The sequence below is a fragment of the Lutra lutra genome, chromosome 6 (genome assembly GCF_902655055.1).
Source record: "Lutra lutra chromosome 6, mLutLut1.2, whole genome shotgun sequence".
Classification (NCBI taxonomy): domain Eukaryota; kingdom Metazoa; phylum Chordata; class Mammalia; order Carnivora; family Mustelidae; genus Lutra; species Lutra lutra.
Window position 1 is genome coordinate 31,251,391 of NC_062283.1, and position 17,113 is coordinate 31,268,503.

At 35.4% G+C, this 17,113-nt stretch overlaps 1 protein-coding gene across 1 annotated transcript in view; it reads right to left on the bottom strand.

Annotated features, from left to right (window-relative positions):
• The window catches only part of LOC125103132 (butyrophilin subfamily 1 member A1-like), a 119,490-nt gene extending 102,709 nt beyond the window's left edge, over positions 1-16,781 (bottom strand). Inside the window, exons 1-2 of the mRNA XM_047734960.1 lie at positions 16,600-16,781; positions 15,421-15,600 (exon numbers count right to left, since the gene is read on the bottom strand). Of these exons, the coding sequence (XP_047590916.1) occupies positions 15,421-15,499 (79 nt within the window). The 5' untranslated portion in view covers positions 15,500-15,600; positions 16,600-16,781. The remainder of the gene's footprint in view (positions 1-15,420; positions 15,601-16,599) is intronic.
• Between the last annotated feature and the right edge of the window lie 332 nt (positions 16,782-17,113).

Sequence of the window (17,113 nt, forward strand, 5' to 3'; positions counted from 1 at the left end):
TTTTTTAGTGCTATGCTTAGAGTCCTTTATCATTTTTATATTCACTATAGATTTCACTTTGTGGTTATAATGAGGTTAACACATAGAATTTTATGGTAACAGTCTACTTTAAGTTGATAACAACTAAGTTTGAACATGTTCCAAAGTTCTACATTTTACTCTTTACTCTTTTTGTTTTTGATGGTGAGTTTGCATCTTTATATAATATGTATTTTAAAATTAATTATTCTAGTTATAGTTGACATTACTTTTGTCTATTAAACTTCATACTAGCATTGTAAGTGATTATTACATTACCGTTAATATATGTTTACTTTTACTAGTGAGATTTCTTTTTTGATTTATATATTAGTGATTTTTTAATCATTTTATAATTTATTTTCAGCATAACAGTATTCATTGTTTTTGTACCACACCCAGTGCTCCATGCAATCCGTGCCCTCTCTAATACCCACACCTGGTTCCCACAACCTCCCACCCCCCCACCTCTTCAAACCCTTCAGATTGTTTTTCAGAGTCCATAGTCTCTCATTGTTCACCTCCCCTTCCAATTTCCCCCAACTCCCTTCTCCTAACTCCCCATGTCCTCCATGCTATTTGTTATGCTCCACAAATAAGTGAAACCATATGATAATTGACTCTCTCTGCTTGACTTATTTCACTCAGCATAATCTCTTCCAGTCCCGTCCATGTTGCTACAAAAGTTGGATATTCACCCTTTCTGATGGAGGCATAATACTCCATAGTTGTATATGGACCACATCTTCCTTATCCATTCATCTGTTGAAGGGCATCTTGGTTCTTTCCACAGTTTGGCGACCATGGCCATTGCTGCTATAAACATTGGGGTACAGATGGCCCTTCTTTTCACTACATCTGTATCTTTGGGGAAAATACCCAGTAGTGCAATTGCAGGGTCATAGGGAAGTTCTATTTTTAATTTCTTGAGGAATCTCCACACTGTTCTCCAAAGAGGCTTCACCAACTTGCAATCCCACCAACAGTGTAAGAGGGTTCCCCTTTCTCCACATCCCCTCCAACACACAAAGAGAAATAAAAAGTATCCAAATTGGCAATGAGGAAGTCAAACTCTCTCTCTTTGCAGATGACATGATTCTTTATATGGAAAACCCAAAAGACTCCAACCCCAAATTACTAGAACTCATACAGCAATTCAGTAACATGGCAGGATACAAAGTCAATGTACAGAAATCAGTGCCTTTCTTATACACTAACAATGAAAATACAGAAAGGGAAATTAGAGAATCGATTCCATTTACTATAGCACCAAGAACCATAAGATACCTGGCAATAAACCTAACCAAAGAGATAAAGGATCTGTACTCGAGGAACTACAGAACACTCATGAAAGAAATTGAAGAAGACACAAAAACATGGAAGACCATTCCATGCTCTTGGATCGGAAGAATAAACATTGTTAAAATGTCTATACTGCCTAGAGAAATCTATACTTTTAATGCCATTCCAATCAAAATTCCACCGCTATTCTTCAAAGAGCTGGAGCAAATAATCCAAAAATTTGTATGGAACTAGAAGAGACCCCGAATCGCTAAGGAAATGTTGAAAAACAAAAATAAAACTGGAGCATCACGTTACCTGATTTCAAGCTTTACTATATTAGTGATTTTTATTAAAACAGTGTACTTTAAATAGACTCCTTATCACTTAGTTTGTAGCACTTATGTAATTTTAAAAAATGTTATTCTAGTGTAGTTAGTATATAGTGTTATATTTTCTTTAGTTATATAAGGTAGTGATTAAACAATTTTATGTATTACTCAGTGCTCATCTAGATGAGTGTACTCAATATCTTTTACCTATTTCACTCATTCCCTCCCGCCCACCTGCCCTCTCCTAAACGTCACTTTGTTCCCTATAGTTAAATATCTGTTTTTTGGTTTGCCTCTTTTCTCTTTCATTTGTTCATTTGTTTTGTTTCTTAAATTCCACATAGAAGTATTTGCATATGGCATTTGTCTTTCACCAAATAGCTTATTTTGCTTAGCATCATGTTTTCTAGACCTATCCATGTTGTTGTAAATGGCAGGATTTCATTCTCTTTTTATGGCTATTATTCCGCTGTGTATGTATACACCACTTCTTTATTGATTTGTGCTGCTTCCATATCTTAGTGTAAATAATGCATTAAAAAGGGTTCATGTATCTCTTTGAATTAATGTTTTTGTTTACTTTGAGTAAATACCTGGTAGTGCAATTACTGGATCATACGGTAATTACATTTTTATGTTTTTGAGGAATCTCCATGCCATCTTCCACAGTGGGTGCTCCAGTTTGCATTCCACCAACAGTTCACAAGAGCTCATATTAATCAACATACTCACCAACACTTGCTGTTTCTTCTGTTTTTTATTTTAGCCATTCTGACAGATGTGAGGTGATATCTCATTGTAGTTTTGGTTACATTTCCCTGGTGATGAGTGATTTTGAGCATCTTTTTATGTGTATGTTGACTATCTGGATGTCTTCAGAGAAATGTCTGTTCATGTTTCCTGTCCAGTTTTTAAACTGATTTGGTTTTTGGTTTTGAGTTGTAAAAGTTCTTTATAATTTTTTGGATACTAAGCCCTTATCAGATATGTCATTTGCAAATGTCTTCTCCCATTCTGAAGGCTGACTTTTAGTTTTGTTGATTGTTTCCTCCACTGTGCAGAGGCTTCTTATTTTAAGGTAATACTAAAGATTTATGTTTGCTTTCCTCAGCAGAGGCTAGGAAACATGTTAAATGTTGTTACAACTGATGTCAGAAAAATTATGCTCTTTTCTGGGATTTTTTTGGTTTCTGGTCTCACATTTAGGTCCTTAACCCATTCTGAACTTATTTTTGTAAAAATAGTGTGAGAAAGTAGTTCAGTTTTATTATTTTCCATGTAGCTGACCTGTGTTCCCAACATATTTTGAAGGGATTTATTTTTTCTTAGTACATATTCTTTTGTCTTTCATTGAAGATCAATTGAACATATAATTGTGGATTTAATTTAATTTTTTATTTTTAAATAAAATAAATAATTTAATTTATAAATATTAATTAAATAAAATAGTTAAATTAAATTAATTGATTTATTTAATATTAAATAATAAATTAAAAATTAAATTAATGATTTAAATTTTTAGATTTGACTTAAGTTCTGGGTTTTCTATCCTGGTGTATTGATCTTTGTGTCTATTTTTAATCCAGTACTGTTTGAATCATTATAGCTTTTAATATAACTTGAAGTCTGGAATTATGATAGCTCCAGTTTTGCTTTTCTTTGTCAAAAATATTTGGGATATTCCAGATCTTTTGTGGTTCCATACAAATTTCAAGATTGTTTGTTCTAGTTCTGTCAAAAATAGTGCTGGTATTTTGATAGAGATTGCATTAAGTTTATAGATTAAGTTTATAGATTACTTTGGGTAGTATGGACATTTTAACAATATTTGTTCTTCCAGTCCCTGAGCATGGAGTTTCTTTCCATTTGTTTGTGTCATCTTCATTTTTTTCATCAATGTTTTATAGTTTTCAAATCTTTCACCTTTTTGGTTAGGTTTATTCCTAGGTATCTTATAATTTCTGGTGCAATTGTAAATTGGATTGTTCTGTAACTTTCTCTTTCTGCTGCTTCATTATTACTGTATAGAAGTACAATGGATTTCTGTACATTGATTTTGTATTCTGCAACTTTACTGAGTTCATTTATCAGTTCTAGTAGTTTTTCAGTGGAGTCTTTAGGGTTTTGTATACATAGTATCTGTCATCTGCAAATAGTGAATGTTTTACTTCTTCCTTATTAACTTGGATGCATTTTATTTCTTTTTGTTGTCTGATTCCTGGAGCTAGGACTTCCTGTGCTATGTTGAATAAAGATGGTGAGAGTGGATATCCTTGTCTTGTCCCTGACCTTGGGGGGAAAATTCTGTTTTTTTCCCATGTTTCCCAAACTTTCCCATGTTTGCTTAGATAGGCTTCATTATGTTGAGGTATATTCCCTCTACACCTATATTGTTGAGGGTTTTTATTATTAATAAATGTTGTACTATGTCAAATACTTTTTCTGCATTTACTGAGATGATCAAATGTTTTTATATCTTTTCATAATGATGTGATGTATCACATTGATTGATGTGCAAATATCAAACCACTTTTGCATCCCAGAAATAAATCTCACTTGATCACATGATTTTTTTAATGTATTGTTGGATTTGATTTGCTGATATTTTGTTGAGAATTTTTGCATCCATGTTCATCAGAGTTATTAGCCTGTAGTTGTGTTTTGTTGTTGTTGTTGTGTGCTTCAGTGGTTTTGGTATCAATGTAATGTGGGCCTCATAGAATGAACTTGGAAGTTTTCATTCCTTTTCTATTTTTGAAATTTTTGAGAATAGGTATTTACTCTTCATAAAATGTGTGGTAGAATTCACCTGTGAAGCCAGGTGTTCCTGGACCTTTGTTACGAGTTTTTTTTTTTTTAATTACCTATTCAATTTTATTGCTAGTAATTGGTTCATTCCAATTTTGTTATTTCCTTCTGTTTCAATTATGATAGGTTGTGTGTTTCTAGGAATTTACCCACTTCTAGGTTGTCCAGTTTGGTGACACATAATTTTTTTTATAATAGTCTATTACAATCTTTGTATTTCTGTGATATAAGTTGTTATTCCTTCTCTTTAATTTCTGATTTTGTTGATTTAAGATGTCTCTCTCTCTGTGATGACTCTGACTAAACCTTTATCAATTTTATTGATCTTTTCAAAGAACCAGCTCCAGATTTCATTGATTAGTTCTATTTTTAAAATTTCTGTATCAATTATTTCTATATCATTTATTTCTGCTCTCATCTGTATTATTTTCTTCCTTTTGTTGGTTTTGGGTTTAATTTGTCCTTTTCTAACTCCTTTAGGTATAAAGTTAGATTGTTTATTTAAACACTTTCTTGCTTCTTGAGGAAGACCTCTATTGCTATAAACTTCCCTCTTACAACAACTTTCACTGCATCTCAAAGATTTTGGATTCTTCTATTTTCATTTTTGTCTCCTTGTATTTTTTTTTATTTCCTCTTTGATTTCTTGTTTAACCATTCATTGTTTAGTAACATGTTATTTAACTTCATGTATCTGTGCTCTTTCCAGATTTTTTCTTCTTGATTTCTAGTTTCATAGTGTTGTAGTAAAAAAAGATGTATTGTATAACTGGTATTTTTTAAATGTTAAAGGTTTCTTTTGTGGCCTAAAATGTGATCTATTTTGGAGAATATTCCATGTGCACTTGAAAGGGATGTGTATTCTGCCATTTTAGGATGGAATGTTCTGAATATATCTCGTAAATCCATCTGGCCCTGTGTCATTCAGAGTCACAATTTCCTTGTTTATTCTTTGTTTACATGATCTGTCCATTGATGTAAGTGGAGTATTAAAGTTCCCCAATACAATTATATTACTAGTGATTAGTTACTTCATATTTGTTATTAAGTATTCTGTGTATTTGGGTGCTCCTTTGTTGGGTGCATAAATATTTTCCTTTGTTATGTCTTCTTGTTTGATTGTCCTCTTAATGCCTATATAGTGTCCTTTGTCTCTGTTATGTTGTTTGTTTTAAAGTCAGTTTTGTATGATAAAAGTGTTACTACCCTCGTTCCTTTTTCATATTCATTTAAGTGATAACTCTTCTTCATTTTCTCACTTTCAATCTGAGTATGTCTTTAGGTCTGAAGTGAGTCTCTGGTAGACAGAATATATATGAGTCTTGTTTTTTTTTAATCCATTCCATCACCTATGCCTTTTGATTAGAGCCTTTAGTCCAATTACATTCAAAGTAATTATTGATAGGCATGAGTTTATTACCAATTTGTTATTTGTTTTGTGTTCATTTTTGTGGATGCTCTGCTCCTTACTTCCTTTGCACTCCTCTTATCTTATGTTGGCTTTCTTTGTGATATACTTGGATTTCTCCCTTCCTTCCTTTCTTTCTTTCTTTCTTTCTTTCTTTCTTTCTTTCTTTCTTTCTTTCTTCCTTTCTTTCTTTCTTTCTTCTTTCATTATTTCTTTCTTTCTTTTTTTCCCATCTCTTAATAGTTTTTGATCTGTGGTTTGTCTCTAACATCTTCTGTATATAGCAGTCTTTCTTAAGTTGATGGTCAATTATGTTAGAACCCATTCTTTACTCCTCTTCTCCCCATGTTTTATATATGGTGTCATACTTCATATCCTTTTTATTTTGTGAGTCCCTTCACTGATTTTTGTCAATATACCTATTTTTACTGCTTCTGTGGTTCCTACTTTCCTCATTCTTAGGAATAGTCTTTCTTTTCCACCCAGAGTCCCATTTAACATTTGTGATGGGCTGGTTTAATTGGTCATAAACTCCTTTAACTTTCATTTGTCTGGGAAACTCATTATCTCTCCTTTTATATTAAACGATAGCCATGCTGGATAGAGAATTCTTGATTTCAGATTTTTTTTTTCCTTTCAGCTCATTGAATAGGTCATGCCACTCCCTTCTGGGCTGCAAAGTTTCCACTTAAAATTTCATTGATAACTTATAAGGTTTCCTTTGTGTATAATTGTTTTCTTTTTCTCTTGCTGCTATTTAAATTTTGTCTTTATTGTTTTTTGCCATTAATTACTATGTGTCTTGATATGGATCTCCTTGGATTGATTTTGTTGGGGTATCTCTGTGCCTCTTGGATATGAATTTCTGTTTCCTTCCACAAATCTGGAAGTTTTCAACTATTATTTCTTCAAATAAAATTTCTTCCCCCTTTTCCCCTTTTCTCTTTTTAAGATCCTTATAATTGAAATATTATGATTGATGGAGTCAGTGAGTTCCCTAACATTATTCCCGTTTTGCATAACATTTTTCCCTTATCTGCTCAACTTGATTACTTTACATTTCTCTGTCTTCCAGGTTGCTCATTTGTTTTTCTTCTTCCTGTAGCCTGCTATTTATTCCATGTAGTGTATTTTTAATTTTAATTATTGTGTTCTTCACCTTTGATTGGTTCTTTTGTATCTCTGTGTTAAAGGTCTTGCTGATGTTCTCCATTTTTTTTTCAATGCAAGTGACTATCTATAATCATTCTTTTAAATTCTCTTTTAGGCATATTACTTGTCTCCATTTCACTTAGGTTGCTTGATGTGATTTTTCCCTGTTCTTTCAGGTGGGATATGTTCCTCTGTCTCCTCTTTTTGCCTAATTCTCTGTTTCTGTGTATTGGAAAAGTCAGGTATGTCTCTTACTTTTTAAAGTAGTGGGTGGGGCACACACTTTTATCAAGGTGGTCTTGGTCCTTTTCCACAGGGGATGCACAGTTACCCTGGAGACCAGCTTGGCGAGGGTCACATTGCAATTCATATGTGGGTGGGAGGTGCAGTCTTAAAAAGGTGTGTGTGTTGTCCACAGGAGGTAGGGAAACATAGTGTCAGCAAGGTTTGCCCCAGGATTTTAGGGGAAGGGACCTACAAGCCAGCAGATAGGCCTGACTGGAAGGAGTGGTGGGGTACAGTATGCAAGTTGGGTATTTACTAATGAGATTTATGCTTTCATATGTTTGTTGTTGTGGTTATTATTGTAGTAATTATTGTCCCCTTTTTTGGTTTGAACAAATCCCTTTAATATTTCTTTTATGTCAAGTTTAGTGATGATGATCTCCTTAAACTTTTCTTTGTCTGGAAAATTGTTTAACTCTCTTTCAATTCTGAATGATAACTTTGCTGAATAGAGTTTCTTGGTAAAAAGTTTTGTTTTGTTTTGTTTTGTTTTGTTTTCAGCATTTTGAATGTATCATGCCACTCATTTCTGGCTTTCAAGTTTCTGCTAAGAAATACTGATACTCTAATGGGAATTCTCTTATACATAGCAAGTTGGAATTTTCTTCTTGCTGCTTTTAATATTTTTTCTCTGTCTTTAGTTTTTGACACTTTAATTATAATGTGTCTTTGTGTCAGTCTCCTTGCATTCATGTTTTTTTTTCTTTTTTAGATTTATTTATTTATTTATTTTAAAGAGGAAGAGCATAAGTGGAGGGAGGGGCAGAGGGCGAGGAAGAGAAGGAATCTTCTAACAGACTCCTCACTGAGCATGGCACCCAATGCAGGGCTCGATCCCAGGACCCTGAGATCATGACCCGAGCCAAAAATCAAGAGTTGACTACTTAACCTAGGTTCCCCACTTTGATTTCATTGTATTTGGAGTTCTAGGCTTCCTGAATCTGGGTGTCTATTTTTTTTCTGGGTTAGGGAAATTTTCAGCCATTAGGTTTTCTGCATTTTATTTCCTCTCTTCTCTAGAATCCCTATAATGAGAAAGTTTTCATCTGCTTATTGTGCCATAAGTCCCTTAAACTATATCACTTATTTCATTCTTCTTACTTTCTTCTGCTCTCTTTGAGTGAGTCCCACCACCTTGTCTTGGAATTCACTGATCCTTTCTTTCTCTTCTTTTAGCCTGTTGTTCATTCCTTCTAGTGTATTTTTGCATTTAGTTATTGTATTCTTTGTCTCCAATACTTCTATTTGTGACTTTCTTATCTATATATTTTTTATCTTTGTGGATGTTTTCACTGTGTTATTTCATTCTCTCTTCAAGTTGGTGAGCATTTTGATAATCATACTTTGAACTCTTTACCAGTTAAATTACCTATCTTTGTTTCATTAAGGATTTTTTTTCCGAGTTTTATCTTGTTCATTTGTAACTTACTCCTCTGTTTTTTCATTGTGTTTGACTTTCTGTGCTGGTTTCTGTGTATTAGATGGAACATTTACCTCTCCCATTCTTGAAGGAGTGTTCTCATATAGATTATAAAAGTTTTTGTTTGACTCTGCCTTAGATCTTGTTTCTCAAACCTTTGTGATTGTCTAAAAAGTTGATTTTATCTTATTGGCTCTCAGTAGTTAAGGGGATGCCAACGCCTATCAGTGTTTCAAAAGGAAGGGTTATAGTTAACACTTAGATTTAGTCTGATTGGCATGTAGAAACTCAGGCAGCAGCTTTTTTTCTTCAACTTTTAAAGTATGAACATACATACAGTCCTGTGGACACAAACATATAGCCCACCGGAAATTAGTGCCCAGTGATCTAGAGGTGTCTGCTAGGTGGCAGTCTCAAAAATCAAGACTCCTGTCTTGGAGATATTGGTGAGCTATAGGAAGGCAAAGGGACAGTGAGAAATAATGTACACTGGTCTACATTCCCTAAAGCACAACAGAGTTTTAAATGCACATACTATCTGAAGCTGTCCTTCAGGATATATCTCCAGGAGAAGCAATTGCCCTCTTTCATAGAAAGAGTGGAAGTCTGTATCAATATGCTGTTTGTGTAATGCCCTGGATATGCAAGCCTTCTAAGAACTGTTTCTCCAATGTCTCTCGTGGGTCTCCTGTGAGACCCAGGAACCCTGACCACCAGAACTATACACTCAAGGGAAGAACCTGGATGGTAGCTGCAAAAACTGTGGCACCAGAAATAAAACCTGTGTCAACAGACATATGTGAAATATCCTTGGGGTGCCTGGGTGGTACAGTTGGCTAAGTGTCTGATGCTTGGTTTCAGCTCAGGTCATGACCTCAGGTTCATGAGATTGGGCCCTACATCAGGTTCCACATTCAGTGCAGAACCTGCTTGGAATTCTTCCTCTCCCTCTACCCCCTCCTACTTGTGCATGCTCTTTCTCTCTCTAACAATAAATAAATAAATCTTAAGAAAGAAAAAAAAAAAAACAACCTCCTTTCCAGGAGAGACTGGTCATCTGGAGTGTGGGAAAGAAAGATTGTGAAGATGATGCCCACTAGCTAGAGTGAGGAAGAGAAGAAGGGTAAGACATGCTGCCCATTGGCTAGAGTAAGGCTGAGAGAAAGAGTAGACATGTGTTCACTGGGAAAGGAATTTGAAACAAGAAATAGAGAGAAAAAAAAAACTAATATTTGAGAAAATAATGCTGCCCACTAGATGAGGAAGACATAGGGAGAGCACAAAGATGTTGCCTGGGCCAATCTCTATCTTTAGGCTGCACCACAGCAGTCACCCAATAATCAGATGCCTGCCTTTTGGGCCAATGCTCCAAAAGAAGCAAATGAACCTCTCCCTTACAAATTATGGGTACCCTTTGATTGGTTGCTTCCATGCTGTGCTCTGAGGTGGGTGAGTCAGAGTGAGTGAGTGAAACATTAAGACTTATTTCTCAGATCACTGTAGCCTTATGAGTATCATGGTTGTGAGCCCTGCTAGTGTCCAAAGACTCATCTTTCAGATGCAGATCTTAAAAGTATATGGTGCCTGATGTGGTGTTCCAACCTTTACCTCTTAGGAAAAAGCTCTAGGTTTTGAGTTCCCTTTCAACTGTGGGTTGCCATGTTGGTGGTGGGGTTTAGGGTGACATTGTTTCCCATTGTTTCTCTTCTACTTGTTTGGTAAGGATCTTCTTTGTTTGGATGCATTGTAGTCACTGAACTTGTTTTAGGTTTTTTCAGAGGAAATTTTTCCTCTGAAAAATTTAGCTTAGATTCATTTTGTGAATCTAAATAGCTTAGATCCAGTTTGTGCCTGGAGGAAGTGAGATTAGGGTTCCCTTACATCACCTACTTCAAACAGAACCCTTAAGAAACATTTAATATAACAGAAATATTATTTCACAATTTTGTGAGCAGTAACATAAGTATATATATTTTGTCAAAAGTCATTAAAGAGGACATATAAAACAGGCACATTTATCATATGTAGATTATACCTCAATAACCTTAATTTTAAAAATAAATTTAGATAGGAAACTCTATAAATATGTATAGTTATATAAGTAAATCCTCAATTTCCTCATTTCTTTATTCAATCCCATACTTCATTTTCAAAATATAAGCCTTTCTTTTCACGGGAAAATAAATTCAATATGCTTTAATTCCTTAGAGTATTACACTAATCATATTAAACTCTTTGTTATAGTTATGATGTGAATAACTACCTATACATGTTCCATTTGTTATCTCTCCAATATCCAGTGAGATAATGATTTATGATTTATTTTTTTAAAATTCTTCTTATACATACTCCTCTCCCTCTCTCTCTTTCCCTCTCATGACTGCATATCTTTCATTCAACAAATGACCTTTAAAATCTTTTTTTATATTCTTGCCTTTCTTCCTACAAATAAACATCTTTAAGATTATCATTAATTAGCATTCATTTCTCCCATATAATTTGCACTCTAAATAAATCATATTTATCACTTTAAACTCATAAAATGAGATATTTTTTCTATATGCTCTATCAAAGTTTATTTCTATATTTCACTTTTTTGGATATCTCTGCATTTGATATCATGTTTGAGGAATTTCATTTGTTACAACTCTTTCTCATTTTGGTTTCAATGATTTAAATCTGCCATAATTCAATTCTTATATTCTGATAGTTTCTGCCTCTCAATCTTTATAATTTAATTTGATCATTTGATCAAACTCTTGATAATAATTTTTTAGAAACTGTCAATATATCTTCATACTTATCAGATGTGACATTAGCAAATGAAGAAAAACTCCAGAGAAAACATGAAATATAAATTCCAGAATTGAAGAAGGCCTATGAGTTACATGTAAGCCTATGAATCACATGAAACACTTCCCCACACCTTTCATATTATATTATATATCTAGAAAATTATCTTACAATGATAAATGTCAATTAAAATGCCCATTATGAACACAATTAGATAAATATCAAGCCATTCTGAACACCCAAGAAATCAATCTGAGAACTTAGAGAACAAACTTCACATCTAGAAGGAGAAAAATGGCAACATCAATGAAGGTAGAAGCTACAGAGAGTTGATTAGGGGGATAAAAGAACTGTAGGTGCTGTGGATGAGAGGTAGCTCTGATCATGGAGAAAGGAGGGAGACAGAGAGAGAGAAAGAGAGAGTTAAAGAAACTTGCAGGAGAACGCAGATGAAAAATTATTTCCCAAAACCATTGACTGCAAAAAGGAGAGGGGCTTTCCACAACTATTTTTATAAGCAGGAGGGCTCAAAATATGAAGTTTTAGAAGGTCACACCATCACCAAGGTCATTCCTGGCATTCTTAGTGGTGTTTTTGTGGGGAAGCAGATCAGAGTCCTGGGAGGAGGCAGTGTGGTCTGATAATCCCATTGTTCATGCGACAAGAAACAGTTCCAATTATTGGAGTGACTTTGGAAGTCATGGCACAGCCGCTTCAGGGATTTAGGATCTGGTGGGCACCAACATTCTACTTTGGTCACTACTATAGAAACAAAGATACATGATGAGGGCAGCAAACCTTTGTGCTTGCTTTTTGCAGCACTATACCATAAACTTTCAACCACAGAGCAGTCCTGCAACTGCTTTTCTGGGACAAACCTGCAACAGCCAGATTGCAGTAACACCAAACCCCAGAGGATCAGTGCAGGTCATTGCTGTGCTGGTACCTAAAATTTGGAGTTTTGAAATCCAACCTAATGCCTGAGATAAAACACAAGAGTACTGTGCCACCTGGCAGGCAGACAGTTTGGACCATGACAGGGTGAAGGTGGGGACCTGCAGAAGCTGGCAGTACAAGAGGGGAGATTGCTCTTCTGAGAAGGCCTCCTGAAGAGTGGCAGGTGCAAACTGACCATACACTGCTTCAAAGCTTCACTTCCAGAGGGAATAGGATCTAGCTTACATTTTTTTTAAAGATTTTATGTATTTTCTTGAGAGAGAGAAGGCAGGAAAGCAAGCAAGCAAGGGAGCAGGGAGCAGAAGGAAAGGGAGTAGCAGGTTCCATATTGATCAGGAATCCCTATGCAAGGCTCAATCCCAGGACCTGATATCAATATCATGACCTGAGACAAAGACAGATGCTTAACTGACTGAGCCACCCAGGCATGGTAGGATCTACCTTCCTTTAATAGGAGACCCAACCACATCCAGTTCAAACTTGCTACACACTGGGAAAAGTCCAAAGAGTCCCCACAGCAGGAAAGGAGAAACTCTGCAGAAGACTGGCCTGAGGGAAAGAATAGTCAAAATACAACACCAGATTGCACACTCTGAAACACCTCCTGAAGCCCAAGAAAGTATAGGACCTTGTCTCAGTATAGCCATTACTCTCAGGAGCAGAAATATAACAGGCTTTCCTAACACACACACACACACACACACACACACACACACACACACAGTGACCTAGACAAAAATGACAAGATGGGGGAATTCAACCCAAAAGAAAAAACATAAAGGAGTAATGACCAAGGATTTAATCAAAATTGATATAAGTAACTGTCTGAAACAATATTTAAAACATCAATCATAAGCATGCTAGCTGGGTTAGCATATAAGATACCAGAGAATCTCTTACTGCAGAGATGAAAGAATGAAAAACTAGTTAAGCCAAGGTTAAAAATGATATAACTGAGATGAAAAACTGACTGAATATAATGACAACAAGGACAGATGAAGCACAGGAATGAATCAGTGATATAGATGATACAAGTATTGAAAATAATGAGGCTGAAAAGGAAAGGGAAAGAAAAGTATTAGATCATGAAGATAGACCTAAGGAACTCAGCAAATACTCAAAGTGTAATAACATGAATATCATATAAATTCCAGAAGAACAAGAGAGGGAAGAAGGGGCAGAAAGTTTATTTGAGCAAATGATTGCTGAAAAGTTCCCTAATTGTGGGGAAGGAAACAGATATCAAAATCCAAGAGGCACAGAGAACTCCCATAAAATTCCACCAAAGCCAACCCACACCAAGACTTATCATAGTCAAATTCTCAAAATACACAGACAAGGAAGGAAACCTGAAATGAGCACAGAGGAAAAAAGTCCTCAACCTGCAAGGGAGGACAAATCATGTATGTAAAAAATCTGTCCACATAGGCCAAAAGAGAATGGCCCAATGTGCTGAATGGGAAAAATTCACAGCCAAGAATACTTTATCCAGCAAGGCTTTCATTCAAAAGGAGAGATAGAGTTTCCAAGACAAACAAAAACAAAGGACTTCACGACCCCTTAACAGCCCTGCAAGAAATATTAAAAGGGATCCTTTGAGAGGGAAAGAAAGACCAAAAGCAATGAAGACTAGAAAGGAACAGAAACATCACAAGGAACACCAAATTTACAGGTAATATAATGTAACTAAATTCATATCTATCAATAATCACTCTGAATGTAAATAGAATAAATGCTCCAATCAAAAGACAAGGGGTATCAGAATGGATAAAAAAAAATCTATATGCTGCCTATAAGAGACTCTTATTTTATTTATTTTATTTTATTTTAATCTTTTAAAGATTTATTTATTTAAGAAAGAGAGAAAGAAGGGGCAGAGGTTGAGGGAGAGAAATCTTCCAGCAAACTTGCCACTGAGCATGAAGTCCAATGCATGACTCCATTCCAGAACCCTGAGATCATGATCTGAGCTGAAATCAAGAATTGGAATCTTAACTGACTGAGACACTCAGACACCCTAAGGCATTTATTTTAGACCTAAACTCACCTTCAGATTGAAAGTGAGGGGATGGAAAACCATCTCTCATGGTAATGAGTGACAAAAAGCTGGAGTACCCATTCTTATATCAAACTAGATTTTAAACCAAAGACTGTAACTAGAGATGATGAATAGCACAATATCATAATTAAGGGTTTGTCCATAAGAAGATCTAATGATTGTAAGTGTTTATGCCCCCAATGTGGAAGAATCCAAATATATAAATCAATGAATAGCAAACATAAACTCATTGCTAATAAAACAATAATAGTAGAGTACTTTAACATCCCACTTACATCAATGGACAGATCATCTAAGCAGAAAATCAACAAGAAAACAAGGACATTGAACTATGCACTGGACCAGACGGATCTATATCTATATCTATATCTATATCTATATCTATATCTATATCTATTTCTATGCCTATAGAAATATTTATAGAAATATCTATAGAAATATCTATAGAAATACATAATATCTATAGAAATAGATATAGATAGATATAGATATTCAGGACATTTTTTCCTAAAGCAGCAGAATACATATTTTTTTTTGAGTACACATAGAGCGTTCTCTAGAATAGATCACATTCTGGGTCACAAATCAGTCATCAACAAGTACAAAAAGACCGAGATGATACTATGCATGTTTTTAGACCACAAGGCTATGAAACTTGAAGTCAACCACAAGAAAAAAATTTGGAAAGAGGACAGATACATGGAGGTTAAAGGACTCCTATGAAAGAATGGAGGGGTTAACCAGGAATTCAAAGAAGAAATTAAAAACTACATAGAAGCAAATGAAAATAAAAACATGACAGTCCATGTGGTGCCTGGGTGACTCAGTAGGTTAAGCATTTGCTTTCAGTTCAGGTCATGATCCCCAAAATATCCAGATCTATAACATCAATCATTTATAAACTTACCATTTTCTCTGGTGACTTTCTCAAGGGTGACTTGATTTAAAAAAAATAGCACCATAATTAGAAGGGTAGCTAACATCATCTTGGACAATTTAGTCTTTATGATGTAAGATGTGAAATATGGAATCCCAGAGACCAAAGATGACTCCCGTATGCTTAAAAGTGTTTTTCTTTACTTCTTTCCTGCAAACAAACAGAAAAACCATTACCCAGGTAGTTTTCCTCAGGAAGCTGACCTCCACCATTTCCTAGGGATATAGGTCAAAATTACTATCCGGGGGGCGCCTGGGTGGCTCAGTGGGTTAAGCCGCTGCCTTCTGCTCAGGTCATGGTCTCGGAGCCCTGGGATCGAGCCCCGCATCGGGCTCTCTGCTCAGCAGGGAGCCTGCTTCCTCCTCTCTCTCTGCCTGCCTCTCTGCCTGCTTGTGATCTCTCTGTCAAATAAAAAAAAAAATTTAAAAAAAATTACTATCCGGGCTTAGCCTATGGTGGTAAATCGAGGACAAGGTTGGGGTTGGAAGGAGCTTCTATTCTGGATCAGATATGCACTTTGAGAAAGGGAATATCATTCATCAGCCCCAATTCAGGGGACTTCAGGAAGTCCTGCCTGATTACAAGACTTCTGTCACCCCCATTTTCCTGAAGGAGGTGTGAAAAGCTAGAAGATATAGAGAAGATCTTAATTTGCCTGAATGAATTCATGAGTGGGTTTTCAGTGAGAGATTTAGATTGGGGAGAGGACCCAGGGAAGAAAGAGATTCGGAATGTTCTAATCTGACACAAAACAAATTTTCTTCTGGAAAGGCAGTGATAGGAGAAATAAGGGATCTAAGGAAAATATAAGGACCATGGAATTATCTATCATAAACAGGATAAAGCTACATAATTTCTAAGAACCAGAGAGAGTAAGATGAACACCTAGTATCTAAGGTTGGAGAGGAGTACAGCTTTTTATTTTAGAAGAATCCTTAATATTTTTTAACTAGAGAAAGGATCTAGTTAGAACAAAGATAGACTAATCATGATGGGGAAAGACATTAAATGGAGAAACTTTCTCCTGTCCCTATTGACATTTCTCAGCCTCTTCATAAACACACACACACACACACACACACACACACACACACACACACACCCCAACTCTGACTTTTTTCCCCACCGTAAAAATTTCTTTTCACTCACCTTGCTTAATCACCAACCCCAAAATATTAGTTTCTCAGGAAACACTGGACAGCTAACTTCTCCTCTTGAACCCCCTCTGAAATACTGAAACCCATTACTTGGAAGCTTCACTCAGCATTCAGTTGTCTTCCTCTCTGTAGTGCAACAAACAGGAATGTGAGAGTGACATAAGGATATGGAATATCAGGGAGTGTACTATAACCAGTACTTTGCCCTTCTCCTTTTATATGATGGTAATAAAGACCTCACATGACCATAAAGACAATATTTAATCCAAATATTTATATGCTGTTTTGAGTGTGAATGAAGTCACACACACACACACACACACACACACACACACACACACACCTTCTGAAGAATGGCTTTTTTTTCCTGCTTTTATTGTGTATATTATTATTTTCAAAATAACAGCATATAGTAGAAATTTAAGTGAAACATTCTCACACCAACTTCCTGAATCAACATATATGCCTTGTTTAGAGTAAGGATTGGGTATATGTGCTACTTCTAC